General features: G+C 36.1%; 1 protein-coding gene across 3 annotated transcripts in view; it reads left to right on the top strand.

Annotated features, from left to right (window-relative positions):
* TECR (trans-2,3-enoyl-CoA reductase) overlaps positions 1 to 18764 on the top strand; it is a 45349-nt gene extending 26585 nt beyond the window's left edge. For all 3 annotated transcript variants that reach the window (XM_032209913.1, XM_032209914.1, XM_032209912.1), the window contains 11 exons: positions 810 to 861; positions 1915 to 1959; positions 2352 to 2455; positions 2539 to 2654; positions 4806 to 4911; positions 5078 to 5150; positions 6837 to 6880; positions 8041 to 8098; positions 8557 to 8645; positions 14998 to 15043; positions 16146 to 18764. In XM_032209913.1, coding sequence (XP_032065804.1) covers positions 810 to 861; positions 1915 to 1959; positions 2352 to 2455; positions 2539 to 2654; positions 4806 to 4911; positions 5078 to 5150; positions 6837 to 6880; positions 8041 to 8098; positions 8557 to 8645; positions 14998 to 15043; positions 16146 to 16273 — 861 coding nt within the window. In that variant the 3' untranslated portion in view covers positions 16274 to 18764. The remainder of the gene's footprint in view (positions 1 to 809; positions 862 to 1914; positions 1960 to 2351; positions 2456 to 2538; positions 2655 to 4805; positions 4912 to 5077; positions 5151 to 6836; positions 6881 to 8040; positions 8099 to 8556; positions 8646 to 14997; positions 15044 to 16145) is intronic.
* The last annotated feature ends 33 nt before the right edge of the window (positions 18765 to 18797 follow it).

The following is an 18797-nucleotide window of genomic DNA, read 5'->3' as shown; positions in this document are numbered from 1 at the left end:
TCTGGACCACAGAAATAGCTTTCCAAGGTGGAAGAGAACCAGTTTACATTCAATTCTTAAAACAGAGTTGATGCAATGACCATACAAATAAAGCAACAAAGAAAGGGAGAACAAAACATCTAACCACATTCTTGATGTTGTGTTCTTACAAAAGTGATTGTGAACAACATAAAGGGATTAATACCTCTGCCAACAGATTCCTATTGACTAGAAGCTAGGCATGTACAGTGCTTTGGATTTTCTTTGAAATGTGTGAGAATATGAATGTGCCAGATGTTTATAATCATTAAAGGATTTTACCCATAGGATTGCATGGCTGTAGTGGAGAAACTTCTGTAGCAGCTATGCAACCATGGAAAAAGTTGCAAGTGCACAGACTGTTGCATACATACTTTTCAATATTTCAAAGAGTTCATCTGGATTGAATCCAAACTTACACCTCCCTACTAGATGTAATAGGTTCTTGCCTGCAAGCAACTAGGCTGATAAGAATATAGAAGTGTGTGACAGAAGCACATTTCTAACTTATCTCTAGCAGTGTTTCTGGAGTGCTGGGAAGACATTGTTTCATCACAGCTTTTTTAATTTTCTAATTGACTCATCTAGTATTTTGCTTAACACGCTGATATAAGCTGGTGGTATATTTCCAGTTTACACAAAATTTGAATATGCACTTGTTATGTCTGAGGCATTTTTATTGCTGTTGCCTGTTTGTCAGGCTAGAAAGTAGTTAAATCAAAGTGATTTTACTTGATTATACAGATCAGTATCCTTTGGTTTTCTGATTCCTTTTGTGTGTTTCCTTTCAGGTAGAGCCCAATGCTACCATAAATGAAATCAAGAGTCTCTTTACCAAGTCTCGTATGTATAGAAAAATACCACCTTTGTTGTTTACCATATCTTTGTAATGAGTTTCAATGTTGAAAGTGAAGAGCACCTTGATTTATTAATAAAATTATTACATCACTTAAATCAGGGGTAGTCAACCTTTTTATACCTACTGCCCACTTTTGTATTTCCGTTAGTAGTAAAATTTTCTAACTGCCCACCGGTTCCACAGTAATGGTGATTTATAAAGTAGGAACGTAACTTTACTTTATAAAATTTATAAAGCAGAATTACAGCAAACCCCTACCGCAGACCATGAAAGCTGGAACACCCACTAGTGGGCGGTAGGGACCAGGTTGACTACCACTGATTTAAATGGTTCATTTTTGAAAATATAATTATTTTTCTTTGATTAGAACCAAAGATCAGTAGCTTCAGCTTATTAATTTGTCTTTTTTGTCATTTTTGTCCCTTTACGGCAGAGGTGTCAAACTCACATCATCATGTCATCATGTGATGTTTTTTCCCCTTCACTAAAATGGGGGTGGGGGTGACACCCCTGCTTTATGGAGTTGAGAAAGAAAAATATATAGATTAAGAGCATTTTCCCCGTATGCTGGCTTGTTTCTTGATCAGTTACTTTTACTTTCTATGGAAGGTAAAGCAATCTGAAGCAGACGAGAGGATCTAAGATTTGTTTGTGTTTCATCAATTTTTTTAGTGCTCTCCAGATCTTTTGGGCTTCAGCTGCCATATGGCCACGAAGGTTATCTGTCTAAACTTGTATAAAACCTTTAAAGAAATGGTAATAGCTATGAGTTTAGTCATATACCCAACTACTTTTAAACAAGTCCTATTAGTCATGTGTATAGATTATACTACCGGTATAGATACTGTTTAAAAATTTTATATATTGACCCAGAATGAGTAAGTTTTCTCTAATTTTTAAATTCTCTTTCTCATGAAAACTCATGAAAAATATTTTTTGTCTACCTTTATATCTCTAGATTACTCTTGAGTGCTGCCAACTGATGGCGCTAATGGTCCTGACTCATTATAAGAAAACTTATTTTTTTCTTTTCTCAGACCCTCAGTGGTATCCAACCCGGCAGTCCCTACGACTAGATCCCAGTAAGTTGCTGTGCTAAAATGTTTGGCTTCCTCACTTTAGGATGAGGTTTTTGGTGAAAGATATGGGAAAGAACAAAACAAAGGCTGGTACTTGCTTGCTTATTAGAGAATAACATTGGTGTGAACATTCTGTGATTTGGGAATTCACAAGAAGGTCCTCTTTGAAAGAAATCTTTACCTACCAATAGTTAATTGCTAATGATTTGATTCATGAATAAAGAAGATGGCTAAGCATTTTTCATCTCAGGTTACTGTGCATATGTTTGTTCTTTACAATGAAAGGCTAACAATTTATTCTCTGTTGTATAGCCAAACAAGCAACTATTGTGTTTGATGTTCAAATCAAAATTTTGAGTCCCCCAGAGTTTCAATGTGATTTCTCTTTCTTCTAGAGGGAAAGTCTTTGAAGGATGAAGATATCCTTCAGAATTTGCCAGTTGGTACAACAGCAACATTATATTTCCGGGACTTAGGCGCACAGATCAGCTGGGTGACTGTGAGTGGTATTTCAGTTCTCCTCAAGAAGCACTTCCCTGTGAATTCCTTCTGCCTTTCTACATTCTGTTTTTGTTCTGTCAGGTATTCCTCACAGAATATGCTGGGCCCCTCCTCATTTACCTGATGTTTTATTTCCGGGTTCCTTTCATTTATGGCTCAAGATATGACTTCACCTCCAGCAAATACTCTGTTGTTCAGTGAGTATTTACAGGCCACAATAAACATTTTATTGCTTACATTTAATTTAAACTGGAATGTTTTCCACTAAGTGAGCTGAGATCTTCTCCAAGGAAGGCAGCCCCAAACTTAATTCATTTTTTCTTCCTTGCTAGGACTAGACATTTCCCTTCATATAGCTTGCTCTTGTAAAGGAAAATTTCCCTGTATTACAACTGACATTTCTAGAGTTGGCAGAAAAGAATTGGTCTGAATATTGAATTCCTTTTTGCAATTGGGTATTATTGAAGTGTCACATAAGGACATACAGTTTTGCCCCATCAGACTAAAAGTACATTCTGTGCAATAAAATAGCCAGCATTTGGAAGCTCACAATTTAGGTGGGAGTAATTGCCACCTTCTACTTACATATTCCAGCAATAAGTATTTCAAGCACACTGCTATGATTCGGGACATAGTAAGATGCTATCTATATTGGTAATCATTGATACTTGTGGCACAACATAGGAGAACAATCCCATCATGTCAAGATTCAGCAGTCCATCTGCATTTAAAAGACAAAGGTCACTCTTTTGAAGACAGCAAAGTCCACATTTTGGACAGATGACCACTGGTTTGAAAGAGGAGTCAAAGAGATCATCTATGTCAAAATTGAACAGAGGGGGAGGGATACAACATCATCTATCTCCAGTTTTACAACACAGTCCTTTTAACAGTTCCAAGAAGGCTCCACACCCATTTGCAGCACTCAGGTGACCCTAACAACACAGATAAACCTTCAGGTGGCTTCAACAATTCTCCAAAAGAATTCAAATTACCAGCTATTTGCAAATAGTTCCCCACGTCCAGTTAGAGTTGAAGAAGCTTCTTGGATGAGAAGTGAAACATCTTCAAAGAAAAACAAGAAAGTCCAGTTCTCTCTTGAAAAAGCACCTTTAGGTGCTGAATGATTGAGAATCTCCTTAGACATTTGCCTATTTGGCACTTTCCAAGAGAGTCATTTCAGCAGTCTTCAATTTCAACCTTGCCCAGCAACCTAAATTTGGTTTCCAGGCCTGCCTACTTACTTTTCTTCACATTGTTAATACTGATGTGCATCCCATCTACTGGTTTTAGTCCAACATTGCCTATCAAGCTTATTTAGATAACACTTAATGTCTGCCATCTTCACAGTGGGAGGAAAAGTCACCATATGGTTGGCAAGCCTGTTCTACTTCTATTTGTCTGATGATAGAAATACAATAATAGGATAGCTCAATAATAGAATAGAATAGTTAATAATACAATAATAAAAATTCCTAATAATAATGTTCTTCACTACTAGAAACTTTCTCCATGAGGCAATATATGTGTTCAGTCACAAAGAGTGGATTCATTCTTAAACTTACTTTCCTCTTCCATGGGTGGAATGTCTCCTACCCTAAACGAGTTTTATTTTTCTGTAATTAATGAACCCTGATTGGGATGAGATGCACCATCACCCTTGAAGGCCTCTACCGCCCTCTCCCTGTCTCTCTTAGCTTCTCCAATTCAGTTACTTGAAAATTGCCTTTCCCATTGAGTTCCCATTGTTCCCATGACATGGCCAAAACGATAAAAGCCTTCATGGTACAGGGCAAGTATTTGGGAGATCATCTCTCCAATATATCTATCCAGCAGGAGAAAGATGTTACAGATCCTGTCTATTAGGGAATGTCATTTGGCAAAGCCCAGGAAGAGGACCTTTTCTGCCCCTTTAAAACACAGCAGTCCCAGTTTCCCATGTGACCCCTTGGGAAAATTATTTGTCCAGTCTGCCTTAAAGTCATGGTTGGGTCACCATTGGGAAGCTGAATTTGTTCCAAAGTTTATATAGTGCTTGTTCTAGTTTGTCTGTTGATTGGTTATTTAGATTTTTACCTCAATTGCTGATTATTTAAAAAAAATAATTAAGTATGTTTATTGGTATATATAGTTACATAGTACTTGTAACTGCTGTTAGCCACTTAGAGTCAATAATTTGAGATGGGTGGCCATATAAATGTAAATAATAAATAGATTAATATGGAAACATGGATATACCTTATCCTTTGGCTGTTAATAATCAAATACAGTAGAATAGTATCTGTATTTTTTGTTTGGTAAGGTTTTGAGTCTATTGTCAGCCATCTCTGTTTTCCTTTCCTTTCTAGCCTGGCTTGCATTTGCCATTCTTTCCATTATGTCAAGCGCCTTCTTGAGACCCTTTTCGTCCACAGATTCTCCCATGGAACAATGCCTTTACGTAACATCTTCAAGGTAATGATATTTTCAAGCAACATAGCTATAGACTAAAAACTGCTCTCCTTTTCTGCTGGGTCTCCTCATGGAGCAATAAAACTGAGGCAGTCAGCAAGTCCTTTTTTTGATATACTGCTACTAATCTATTACATCTTTAATATGACACTTTTAATTCTTTCCTCAGAATTGCACTTACTATTGGGGCTTTGCAGCCTGGATGGCATATTACATCAATCACCCGTTGTATACACCACCTGGTAAGCTAAGAAAAGAATAACATTAATTGATTAAAGAAGTCCATTTGATTTCTAAAAAGCCGAATATTAAATGAAGTTCATGTTTCTTTCCTTGTAATTAACCGGAAGTGTATACTGGAACATGTGGTGGTGCGGAATCTCAGAATGGGATTGCATAAGAGTGGGTTCTGCCTAGTTAATATGCTTCTCACTGAATGAGTGCTAATAGATTTACATAATGGTGAACTAGACATTGGAGCTGTACAGATTTCTTGCCTTAAGAAATGGAATAAATACATAATTGAGCAGAATTCCAGCTTTCTTTTTTAAAATAAAAATGTCTAGGCCCTTTAATTTAAAATACTATCTTAAAAACATATAACTAATGTCTGGTAAAATTCTTCAGATCAGAAGCAGCAGTAAATATTTGTTGAGGTAGAGCAAGATTTCCAGGAGATTTCCTAGTGCCTCAAATAATTTCTTGAATGGAAAAATGTGTAAGTGTATTCTTTAGTTGAGGGACAGGTTTATAATTTTTCCCTATCTTTCCACCTAAGGATTCCTCAGATCAAGTAATTTCATTTAATCTAATTTCTCTAACTTTATTTTCTTTAAAGTGACATCTGTCACAAGGGTGGCCTCACTCATTCTCCATTTTAGAATTACAGTTGACCTACTTTCCCTTAGAGATACTTTCTTTATGAATTACTGTTCGGGACTTGACTATTTTTTAAACAGTTCAGGTTTCAGTCTAGATCTAGGGAGATCTCATTCAAATATTCTCTTGGACATTAAAGTCATTATTTTGGGTCTGTTTGTTATAAGTCAGCTATACAAATCTCACAAGTTATGAAAATGAAAAGCATGGGAAAAAAGGCAGCAAACTATATGCGCCATATACAACTCTACAGAGAACACAGGATATAGTTTGGTGCAAATTATTTCAAGTCTTAATTAAAACATATCTGGTATCCTTATGGTACCATATATGACACCTCATATGAAATCAAGATATTTCATATCAAAAGTTATTTCATATTTGAAGTTACTTTTATACATATTTTTGTTTCATTTGTATAGTTCATATTGTAGCTCCTATACTTTTAATGTTCTATTTTTATATTTTAAATAAAGTAATAAGCAGTAAACATTCTTTTTAACACAGCTGTGCATGAAAAATTGTCTTCTGGTCCTAAATCTCCTTACATTAAAGAGTTCCAATGTAATGAGAAAGGAAGAAAAAACATACATTTGTACATCTTATTATGATCTTTTGGTGAGGAACTTTTGTCAAAGGCTTTATGAAAATCCATGTATACAACATTTCTTGCATTAACCCGGCAACATACTTTTTGACATCTTCAAATATGTCTAGGTGAATCAACTCCTTTGTTTCATTTGCTGGTTTGATTTATTATAATTAATTAGTGAATGGTGAAAGGAGAAAGAAAACTCTGAAGGAATTAACTGAAGGCCTCTAGTTTATCCTTGTTTTTTCCTTTCCTTGCGAGTATTAATATGCTATCACACATATACAGCATATACAGCAATTGTATAGTTACTGTCATGAGATTCTCTTTCATTCAGTTGGAAAATCTTGAGATCTGTCATTGGGGAATCATTTTTCTTTTAGGAATGTTCTAGGTACTCCAATTGTTATAGTTATTCTAATAGTGTTTTTGTTTCTTTTTCTGTGTTCTTTTTCAGCATATGGACATGAACAAGTGAAATTGGCGCTTATCATATTCCTGGTAATAATTTGTAGATTTTTGAAGAATAGCCCTATACCTAAAAATGGTGGATATGTAATAGAAAATAGGCAGATGTTTTAGACAGAGGCTAGGCCAACCTAAGGTGGGAAGTTTCCCCATGCAAAGTCACATGTTAAAAATCAAGAAAAATAAAAGTTATGACTATCTGTTTGTGGCAGACAAACAAGTCTTATGCAGATTGATAAGATAATATTGGATTTTTTTACAAACCATAATAATTCCCTCAAATAAGAGAAAGATCAGTGGCCTTTTGTAGCAATGGGGAGAAATCTGAGACCGGAACTAGAATTATGTATAGTAAAAATGCAGAAATATACCTCTCTTTCTTGGTGCATGGAAAGATCATGAAGCGGTTTTGTTTGGGAATGGATCATGCATCTGGTACTATTAAACTTTTCCCCCCTTACACATGTGCTCATGTTTTAAGACCATTATGTTAGTAGGACTCTACAGTGGTTCAAATTCATTTCAAGAAAGGTGCTTTAACATGCAGAAATGTGAATATAGCACTTTACTGCAAGTTTTGAAGGCAGTCTTTTTTTTTCTTGGACTGATCTGATTCCTGCACTAGGCAGTTCTGTGATTTCAGACTGCTTTCAAGAACTGCAGAAAAATGCTGTATTCATGCTGTGCAATCTTATTTGTTGATTGTATGTATATGATGCATTATAAAGAATGAGAAGACACCTGCACCAAAAAAAATCAAGTGAAACTACAAAAGGGGAAAATAAGGCAGGAGAAAGAAAAAAGACAACAATGTTTTTTAAAAGTTTATTTAGTTATGGTACTGGAAAATACTGGATCCTGAGTTTCTTGTCTTAGAGCCAGAATGTATGGTACTTTTGCAAAATTGTATAACATCTTATTAATGTCACAGCTTTTAAATTGGTTTGGACTGATGAGAACATGAGACCAGAAGACATGAGTGATAAAAATTCCTTGTTGTATTGGCACATTAAAAGTTTTATCTTTTCCTCCAAGCAAATTCCTAAGATTTCTACAAAATTATTTGAATCACAGATGGGGGGAACTCTGGGAGGTTTCTGTGCCACTATCTGGGTTCTAGTGGTGATAGTAAGCATTAAAAAAATCCATTCTTGCCCCTTCCCTGCTAATACTGGTTTTGTTTCCTCTTGCAGTTCTGTCAGCTGGGAAACTTTTCTATTCATATTGCTCTGCGAAATCTTCGCCCAGCTGGTGAGTACAGAGAAAGACCAAATGGAAGTGCAGATGTCTGTATTAAAAACATCCTCTGCTCTGTAATGGGAACAGCTGACCCTTTAAATAACAAGCCAGCCTTAGGTGCCCAGAGGTAATCCTCTGAAAGCCAAACAAGGAAAAGAAGAGAGTGCTCTGTCAGGTTTGGTAGGAAGAAAGGAAGGAAGAGTTTTGCAGTTTTTTGGAAGTGGGATGAAGCTACATCAGGCAGAATGGGAAATTATTTTGTTATGGGCTAAAACCATGTTAGAATCTTTGGTATGTGTCTCTTTTTAACTGTGAAGTATACAGAACTTTTTTTGTCACCTTTGATAAAGAGAAGGGAGACTTTTACAAGTCTAATGCTTTACTGTAACTCTTGGATGTGTTGTTGGGTGATAGTTATTGCATACAAATTGGTTCTTTGTCTCAATAAACATTCTTATGATTTCTTCTAGGTTCAAAGGCCAGGAAGATCCCATTCCCTACGAGGAATCCATTTACATGGCTTTTCTTGCTGGTCTCTTGTCCCAATTATACTTATGAGGTATGGCTGTGTTTTAGCTTTGGAACAAATTCTGGATGTTTAAATCTGTATTTTATTAATGAATTATGCTTCACAGGAAACATATAGGTATAGTGACAGTATCTAGGCAAATAGTCTAGAAATCGTTACTTGTATCTGTCTTTTAATTGAATGATTAATTCCTGTTGCTCAGAAGCTTCATCCACCCTTGATTTAAATTAAAATTTCATGACAGATGGAAATCTAGTTTCATCTTGAATCATCCAGTAAAGTGGACTTTATTTCTTCTCTCAGCAATTGGTTCTACTGCTGACTTACTCTTTCAGAATAGCCCTTTAAAAAAACAATGAGAATACCCATTCATTCTTGTAATTTAAAATTATTATTTTGCATCCTAGAATGATAGGGGGTAGGTTGTGATCTTGTATGTGATAATCCTTCAGATATTTGAAAGTTAAAAATTCTCAATTTTTTCAAATCCTTATTATAAAACTTTGTTTTAGTCCCTTGACCATGCTTCTTACATTTCTTTGAACCTGTTATAGTTTCTCTGAATGCTTTGTAAGGTATAGCACCCAGAATCAACTTAAGTAAGAAATTTGATACAGTAGACACAGTCTACTTCTTGGTAAGATAGAACTATGTAGTATAGACAGTATCACCACCAGATGCAGTTGCAGTTGGCTGACCAATCACACTCAGCATGTGGTCCTCAATGGAAATACTTCTATGTGAAGGGAAGCATGCAAAGTTCTATCTTTGCCCAGTGCTCCTCACACCTTCATAAATCATCTTCAGCTGCCCAGAGTTGTTGGATACAATGTGGGCAGCAAATAAATTTAGTTAATTAATAAGGGACTTATGAAATTTGCAGATGATACCATGTTGTGCGGGAATTGATAATACTTTGGAAGATATGTTCAAGATTCAAGATCTTAACAGACTTGAACACTGGGCTCTATCCAACAAGATGCAGCTCAGTGATGAGAATAGCAACATCTTGCACAAGAAGAACCAAGTGCACAGATACAGGATAGACAGTAACAGGCTCAACAGTATTAACTATGAGAGGGATCTAGGTGTCCTGATGGATCACCATTTAAGTATTAATCAGCAGTGTGCTGCAGTTGCCAAAAAAAATCAACATTGTCCTAGGCTGCATCAATGGGGATTGCATCAAGATCGTGGGAACTGCCTACAGCACTAGTGAGGCCACATTTGGAAAACTGTCCAATTCTGATCACCAGCACACACACAAAATACTGAGGCCCTAGAAAGAGTACAGAGAAGAGCAACAGAGATGATAAGGGGGAGGCTAAATTTTATAAAGAACAGCTAAGGGAGCTTGGTATGTTTAGACTAACAAAGAGAAGGCTTAGGCGTGACATGATAACAGTCTTCCAATATTTGAAGGCCTGTCAGTGGAAAGAGGGCATTAATTTATTCTCTATAGTACCTGAGGGCAGGACAAGAAGCAAAGGATAAAAGTTTATCAAAGGGAAATCCAACCTGTTAATAAGAAAGAATTTCCTGACAGTGAGAATCAATGAAACAGTTTGCCTTCCAGAGTTGAATACTGGAAGTATTCAAGAAAAGATTGGACAACCATTTGTCCTTGGGAAGGGGTTTGGGCTAGAAGACCTCCAAGGATCCCCTCCTTTCTTTATGATTCTGTATTTTATAAATTGGATATAGTGGGGTCTAACTAAGTAAAGTAGAACAATTATCTCTCATAATCTCAAACTATATTTCTTTGATGGGTCATAAAATTGATTTTGTCCATTCTGCACTTACTTCATACTCATTTATGAGCAGAAATTATTCATTTCTGAAACCTATCAATATTGTTTGAAATTTATAAGTTACCCAAGTAATTTTAAAAAATAGAAGAGTAAAGAGAGCTCATTTTGGATCCCATTAAAGGTATCATTCTGGTTTAAAGTAGGTTCTTTGAAGTTGGTTTTTTCAGAAGCTGTGTATCCACTTGTCATGTCATCCCATTCACACTTAACTATCATGTTAATCAGAATGTCATGGGATATTTTGTGAAAGACTTTGCTGAAGTCGGGATACATTAAATCTATAGCATTCCCAGATTGGCTAAGAAAATTACTCAATAAAAGAATGAAATAATGTTAGTGTGATGAAACTTGTTCTTACCAAATTCATGCTAGTGTCTTTTAATTATTACCTTGTTTGCCATATATTTTTGGATTAATCTCTTTAAGATCAGCTCTCAGATCTTCCCACCTATTAGACTAGTGTGTAATCCCCTGGATCCTTTCCTCATTTCTGAAATAGGAACACATCTGAGCTCATTGAGTCATATGCCATCTGTTCTCTAGAATTTCTCAGAGTTCAGCCTGTCCATCAGCAACATTTTTCACACCCATTTGCGTTGCATTTTAGGAAATATGAAAGGTGTACTCATTTGAAATGAATCGATACTGGCTGACTATATATTTGTCGGCCTCAAGCTTCAGTCCTTTTTGTTCATTTGTCTTTATATTTACCAGTGGAGTACACATAACCTTTTTTTCTTGGAAAAGTAGAGACAAAATAGAAGCTGAGTAATTGTTGGCTTTTTGCCATTTTCACTGAGGTGCCTTACAATAATCTCAAAACAATAACTATAAAATAATATTAAAAATTAAGTTCAAATACTAAAAATGACCTTGGAACTTCTGGTTAAACTTCCCTGGCAAACTCCCATTTCTTCTACATTTTTCTCACTCTGGTTTTGCAGAGGGAAACACTTTGGTTTCTAAGAGAACTTTTTTATTTTTCTTTAAAAAAAAAAACACAAATATGTCATCATTTGTCAATCATTAAGACATTGAAGTACAAATTTTTTTGTTGTGTGTACCCCTCCCTCCCTCCACCCCCCCATCCCCCCTCCTCCTTCCCCCCCCGACTTCCCAGAACCCGTACACGGTATGGATTTTTAAGTAACACAGTCTAAAATCTATTGAGAAAAAAGAAATAAAGAAATTAATGACATTCTAGATTGAACTTAGCTTCTTCTTACTGAACTAACTTTTAACAGTTTAAATCATTTCTGACCTTAAGCATAGGCTAACTGGAATTTCTTAGTCCCGTATTTATTTTGTATATAGTCAATCCATTTTTTCCAGTCTCGTTTATATCTCTCATTTGAATGATCTTTGAGATATGCCGATATTTTAGCCATTTCAGCTAAGTTTGTTACTTTCAATGTCCATTCTTGGATTGTAGGCAAGTCTTCCTTCTTCCAATATTGCGCCACCAACAGTCTTGCTGCAGTTATCAGGTGCAGAATCAAATTGGTCTCTACCACTGTAAAATCAGTACATATACCTAGTAAAAATAACTGAGGAATAAACTTTATCCTTCTTTTAAAAACATTTTGCATGACCCACCATATTTTTATCCAAAATGCCTTAACCTTTTGGCAGGTCCACCATATATGATAATATGTAGCATCGAGAGAACCACACCTCCAACATTTAGGCTGTACATTCGGATACATAGAAGCCAACTTTTTAGGATCTAAATGCCATCTATAGAACATCTTGTAAAAATTTTCTCTCAGATTTTGAGCTTGTGTAAATTTCACATTTCTTACCCAAATTCTTTCCCATGTATCCAACATTATTGGTTCCTCAATATTTTGAGCCCATTTTATCATACAATCTTTAACTAATTCTGTTTCCGAATCCATCTGTATTAGTACATTATATATCCTCTTTATATGCATTAAGCTTTGATCTCTTATTTGTTTAAACAGATTATCCTCAACTTGAATAAAGCCAATTTTTTGATCTATTTTCCACCTAGCCTGTAATTGCCCATACTGGAACCATGTTTGAACTACCTTCTCCTCTTTTAATACCTCTAAAGATTTTAATTGTAATACCCCCCTTTCCGAGGTAAGAAGCTGTCTGTAAGTAAATCTGTCCTGTTTTTGTGCTGTATTCATATTTTCAATTGCATGTCTAGGAATTGCCCACATGGGTATCTTGTCATTTAATTTATATTGGTATTTCTTCCAAACCCGCAATAAAGCATTTCTTAAAATATGACTTTTAAAGTTCTTATCCAATTTTTTGTTGAATAACAGGTAAGCATGCCAACCAAATACCAGATCGTGTCCCTCAATGTTCAATATTCTATCATTGGTTAAATGAATCCAATCACTAATTACAGATAATGCCACTGCATCATAATATAGTTTTAAATTAGGTAGTTTCAATCCTCCTCTCTCACGTACATCTTGCATTATTTTCATCTTTACCCTCGGCTTCTTTCCTGCCCACACAAATTTGTTGATACCCTTCTGCCATTCTAAAAGGTTCGCATCTTTTTTAAGTATAGGTAACATTTGGAAAAGAAATAAAAATTTTGGTAAAATGTTCATTTTCACTGCCGCTATCCTGCCCAGCAAAGATAAGTGCAATTTCTCCCATTTTTTCATCTCTGTCTGTATGCTATGCCAAAGTGGTTCATAATTATGCTTATATAATTTCCCATTTGAAGTTAAAATGTTAACTCCAAGATATTTGACTTTTTTAACTACCTCACATCCTAGCATCACTCCTAATTCTTCCTTTTGTTTAATATTCATATTTATAGCTAATATTTTGGTTTTTCCTAAGTTTATTTTAAAGCCAGACACTTGACCATATTGATTAATCGTATTCATTAAAACCATACTGGATTCCTGCGGTTGTTCCAATATTATGACCAAATCATCCGCAAAAGCGCGGACTCTATATTCTTGCTGCCTAATCTTGATCCCTTTTAAACCATCCAAGCCCCGTATTTTATTCAACAATACTTCCAAAGTTATAATAAACAATAATGGGGACAAAGGACAACCCTGTCTTGTACCTTTTCCAATTTGAAAAGAGTCTGTTAAACTTCCATTGACTATGATTTGTGCTGTTTGCTGTTGGTATATTGCTTTAATTGACTGTAAAAAATTATCTCCTATCTGCATTTTTTGCAATATCTTCAGCAGAAATTGCCAGTTAACTCGATCAAAGGCCTTCTCAGCATCCAAAAATATAAACGCAGCAGGGATCTGGTTGTTCTTTCCCAAATATTCTAATGCATTAATAATTAATCTGACATTACTTTTCATCTGTCTCCCTTGTATAAAACCTGTTTGGTCCGTATGTATCAATTGTTGAATGACCAACATTAACCTATTTGCTAATATTTTAGTAAAAATTTTATAATCTACATTCAGCAATGAAATGGGTCTATAATTTTTGGGTTGAGTAGTATCTTGATCTTCTTTGGGTATCAAAGATATAAACGCTGTCTTCCAAGATGGAGGGACTTTACCTTCCGTTTGAATCATATTAAATAATTCTCTAAGAGGTTCTACCATTTCTAACTGTAAGTTTTTATAGTAAACCGCTGTCAAGCCATCTGTACCTGGTGCTTTCCCTGGCTTTAATTGCTTAATTACCTGCAGGATTTCCCCCGAGGTTATTGGTTGATTCAATTTTTGCCTGTGTTCTTCTCTAACTGAAGGTATTTTCTCCTTGTCTAAATATTTGTCTATGTCTAAACCATTAATTTTATCCCCTTTATACAGTTCTGTAAAAAATTCCCAGAAAGCCTTTTGAATCTCTTCCTGTTGGAACACCTCCTTCCCTCTGTAAATCAGTTTAGATATATTTCGAGTTTTCCTTTTTTTCCTAATCTGATAAGCTAACCATCTGCCAGGTTTGTTTGCATTACAAAAAGTATTGTGTTTTGCATATAATAAATTAGTAGCTACCTGGTCAGAGATCAACATGTCAAATTGAGATTTTAATATGTTAATAGCTTCCTTAACCTTTGTATCGTCTGGTTTCCTTGTTAACTCCAGCTCTTTTCTCTTAATTTCCTCTTCCAGTTCTGTTCGTTTTAACCCTTGCTTATTTCTATGTATTTTATTTATATTCATCAAAACTCCTCTCATATACGCTTTGGTTTCATGGGTGTTAAGAATAGTACTTATGCTTGAGCTAAGACTCATGCACAAATCCCGAATGTGTTTCTGTATTTGCATTGAAAACTTTCCCATAAACTTTCTAGCCCATCTAGATTAGTGTGTAAGTAGAAGGAAATACCTATCCTATTCTTAATTCAAAAGGCAAGTAGCTATGTTCACATGAGTATGACAATCAAGTGTCGAAACAGGCCCTGTAGATGGGATAGAAAGTTTATGGGAAAGTTTTCAGTGCAAGTACAGAAACATATTTGGGATTTGTGCATGAGTTGGGTCTTCATCCTTCAAAGTAGGACTGTGCTATATGTTTACTGTAGCTGAAGAACGCAATGCTCAAGCCTAGAAAGTCTTATATTTTCCTTGACGTAGTCTTGATGCTTTCTTTTCCAGGTAGGGTCTTGGATTGGTTTTGCCATAATGACTCAGTGCCTTCCAGGTAAGTCCTGATACTAGGTTAGAGCTTTGCTGGAGTCGCTTTTAATAAGAACTTTGTTAAGCATTGTTTATGAAATACAGTTATGTATTTTTATTCTTTCTGGCCCTTCCCAATTTTTCTACTAGAACTGTTCTTTATTGCCAAGTAGATTAGGGTCTATGAATTTAAAACTGGAGAATTATCTTCCCCCTTTCAGCAAAGAAAGTACCAGCATAAGATTACAAGAGCTCAGTAAATTACAGCTTCTGTCTCACAGTAAGCTTCATCTCTTTACTAAGAGGGATGCCAGCAGCTATGCACTCTTCCACTTGGTCTCTTCATTGCCTTTATTTTGTTTTACCAAGGCACATAGAAGTTGAAGATGTTCTCATTCATTATGTAGTGTAGGAAATAATGAAAGATGCTGCCTCTTGCTGGGATAGTAGTAATCCTGAGGGCTACCTTCTATTTTACAAAATCTATTTTCCATTTGTTAGGGATGCTTTAGCTCTGGAGTATCTATATTAAACAATGGACAAAGATAGTATTCCCCAAGACAAGTATCCAATGTAATATAAGATTCTTGGTAGTATTTTCTATTTATGTAGTCTCTTCCTTCAAAGGTGTACAGGTAGTCCTTGACTTATGACCACAATTGAGACCAAAGAAAGTTAAGTGAATTTTGTCCTAATTTACGACCTTTATTGCCGTGATTTTTAAGTGAATCACTGCAGGTGTTAAGTTAGTACCACCATAGTTAAGTGAATCTGGCTTCTCCATTGACTTTGCTTGTCAGAAAGTTGCAGAAAGTGATCACAAGACCCCAGGACACTGCAACTGTCATAAATCAGAGCTAGTTGCCAAATGTCTGAATTTTGATCATGTGACCATGAGTATACTGCAATGGTTATAAGTGTGAAAAATGGTCATAAGTCACCTTTTTCAGTGACATTGCAACTTTGAACAGTTCACTAAAGGAACTGTTGTAATTCAAGGACTATCTGTAATACATTTGGAAAAGGAGTCAATGTTAAATGTTTTAATTTTTTTTCTGCCTTTCTGCTCAGGGAGGATACTTTTCTGAATACCTAATAATATTACATGCTTTTTTGTTTGTCAACAGTGGCTTTGTTTACCTTGGTTGGATTTATTCAAATGACCATTTGGGCAAAGGGAAAGCACCGAAGTTACCTGAAGGAGTTCCGAGATTACCCACCCCTACGTTCGCCTATCGTTCCTTTTCTGCTCTAAGCCTCCTCCTGCACTAAGATATCAAACTGGGCTGGTAGCTTCATTTTTTATCTTCTTGAGCAGCTGTTATTGGAGTCTAAAACGGGGTTTTTTTCACTGTCCACAATGTGTTTGGGGGGGAGGGTTGTTGGAATTCCTTCCTTTTAAAGTTAATTGCCCTTTCCTCAGTCATCTTTGTCCTTTGCCCTTAATCCAAAACCACATTTGACTTGGAATAACACTTTGCTACAGTTACCATGAAGCCAAACACTGCAACAAGAACAGAGGGAACAATCCAATTTTACAGGGGGGGAGGGAGTTGAACAGCTGCTACGCATTATATTTGTAAGAGCAGATACCATAAATGGAACCTAGGCAGCTGGACTTTGGCCAAAAGTGAGGTCATAGAATAGCAATCTTAACTCTAGTTCTTATTAATAATTTTAGAAAAGTTGTCCACTGCATTTGTGCATCACTTTGGATATGAAAGCATAAAAGTGCCTTGCAACGCATGGTGCCATTCCTAAACCAAATGGGTCTTTCCTGGGATGGAAAGACCCAGGAAAAGGCATGGCTGCTTTAAGGAGTTGCAGACTGATGCAGTCATCATGGCCCTGTGTGGTACAATACACTGTTTTTCATTTGCATTTGCATTCAAAGCACAGCACAGTCTATTAATTCAGTTGTGGGCATTCTCCTAGTAGTAAATATTATTGCTATTTTTTTTTTATTCTGGAGTGATGCTTGGTACTAAAAAATTGTAATGTTTTTTTCTGTTGGGAAATAAACTGACTAAGATCAGTGACAATACTAACTTCATCTCTTTTATAGGAGGATCTTTTGTCCCTTTTTAACCCTTGTTCAACTAGTAGGCATTTGTGCTTGAAACCAAAATTAAAAATGGCTGAATTGAATGACATTACAAGTAATTTCATAAGGGCAGAACGCATTATTTAATCATCCCAGTTATAAACTAAATTATGACATGGCAAATTCCCTGCTGTGAAGCAAAGGAAACAAATTAGTTATGATCCAGTATTAGCTTTGGTGTTACATAGGTTGTTTCAGTCCTGTCTACCATACAAATTGGCCACTTGTCGTCCACATAAATGATTTTCCTTTTCCTACCTAGTAGAATCTTATGAGTAGTGAACATCATCTTCCAAGTAGAAGTGTATCCCTGATGTGACTCAATTTTGTGGGATGGTAGAGTATGCCTTCTGAAGTTAAGTTCTTGAAATGCAAGTCTAGCAAATATAGTCTTGTGTCTAACTAGCAAGAATTGTGTAACTTTCTGTAACACAGGCCTATTGAAAGATGAATGGACAGGGCAATTATGGAGATATACAAGTGAAACTTCTATTTAATGGATCAGATGATAAAAGGTGTTTCCTCCAGTTGTCCATTAAATAGAAGAGTGATCAATACCAATGTAGGTAAATGCTACAAATTGCATCTTTTGTTTGACTTACTCAATTTGTATAATGTTTACAAGTGCACTGAGAAATTGGGGGGGGGGTTCTGCTTTGAAATTTGTAAGCATTTCTAGCACTTAAGAGATAAGGAAATGCCTATTATTCCTTCTATAAAAATATTCAGTGTTACAGAACTGAAGCCTCTGAGGTTTGGACTGTCTTCTTGAGAGGAGGTTGTTTATTTTTCTATTTGTCATTGTTACCAAGGTTGGGATACTGCTTAGAGTTAGTTTTTGGATTATGACGGCAACTGAGAGTGGGATTGCCATTGCTAAGCAATGTGGTTGCAAAGTGGAACATCAGGTGGCCACACCACTTAACAACAGCAATCCTGGCAATTCCACTTACTGTCATTACCTCAATATATGCAGGTTATTAAGTGGAAAGTGGTAGGAATTTTAAGTAAGGACCAGGATGGGAAGTTGGAAGGGTTGGTGCAGGCTGTGATTTGGAAGTGGGGGTCTGTGGGGAGGAATGGCTGGGGCAACAGACTTGAGCATAAGCAGGTTGTGGGATACACAGCATGACAAGAAGCCTGGAGAACTTACTAGAGTAACATGCAACCTTCCTTTCTGGCTTCCCCATTGATTTTGATCTTGGGAAGTCAGCAGGGAAGGTTGTAATTGGCAATAATCTGATGACAGGATGCTGCAATTGCAGTAATACAAGCAGTTGACAAGTCTCGGAATCATGATCGCATGACCGTGGAGCACTGCGAAGGCCAGAACTTCAAGGATTGGTCATAAGTTCCACTTGTTCAGCACCAACTTCAAATGGTTGCTGAATGAGTGGCTAGTAAATGGGGACTACTTAATTTGGAGGCAGCCCCATTTGAAGTAGAGTGGAACTTGATTCTAAACAAATATGTTCACAATCAAAATGAATGTTTGTCATAGTCTTAGGTTATGCTGCATGTGAGCAGTGATATCTGAAACCTAGGCTCCAAGGCTGCTGTTAAATGAGCCACTGACTTTTTGCTATAATCCATTTCATGTGGAACTTTATTTAAACTAACCAATAAAAAATAATCCAGCCACTGGGCAGTCTCAGATTGTTTTTTTAAAGCATGG

This window comes from Thamnophis elegans, chromosome 2 (genome assembly GCF_009769535.1).
Source record: "Thamnophis elegans isolate rThaEle1 chromosome 2, rThaEle1.pri, whole genome shotgun sequence".
Classification (NCBI taxonomy): Eukaryota; Metazoa; Chordata; class Lepidosauria; order Squamata; family Colubridae; genus Thamnophis; species Thamnophis elegans.
The sequence above is the reverse complement of the archived record's forward strand: the minus strand, read 5'-3'. Positions and strand labels throughout refer to the sequence as shown.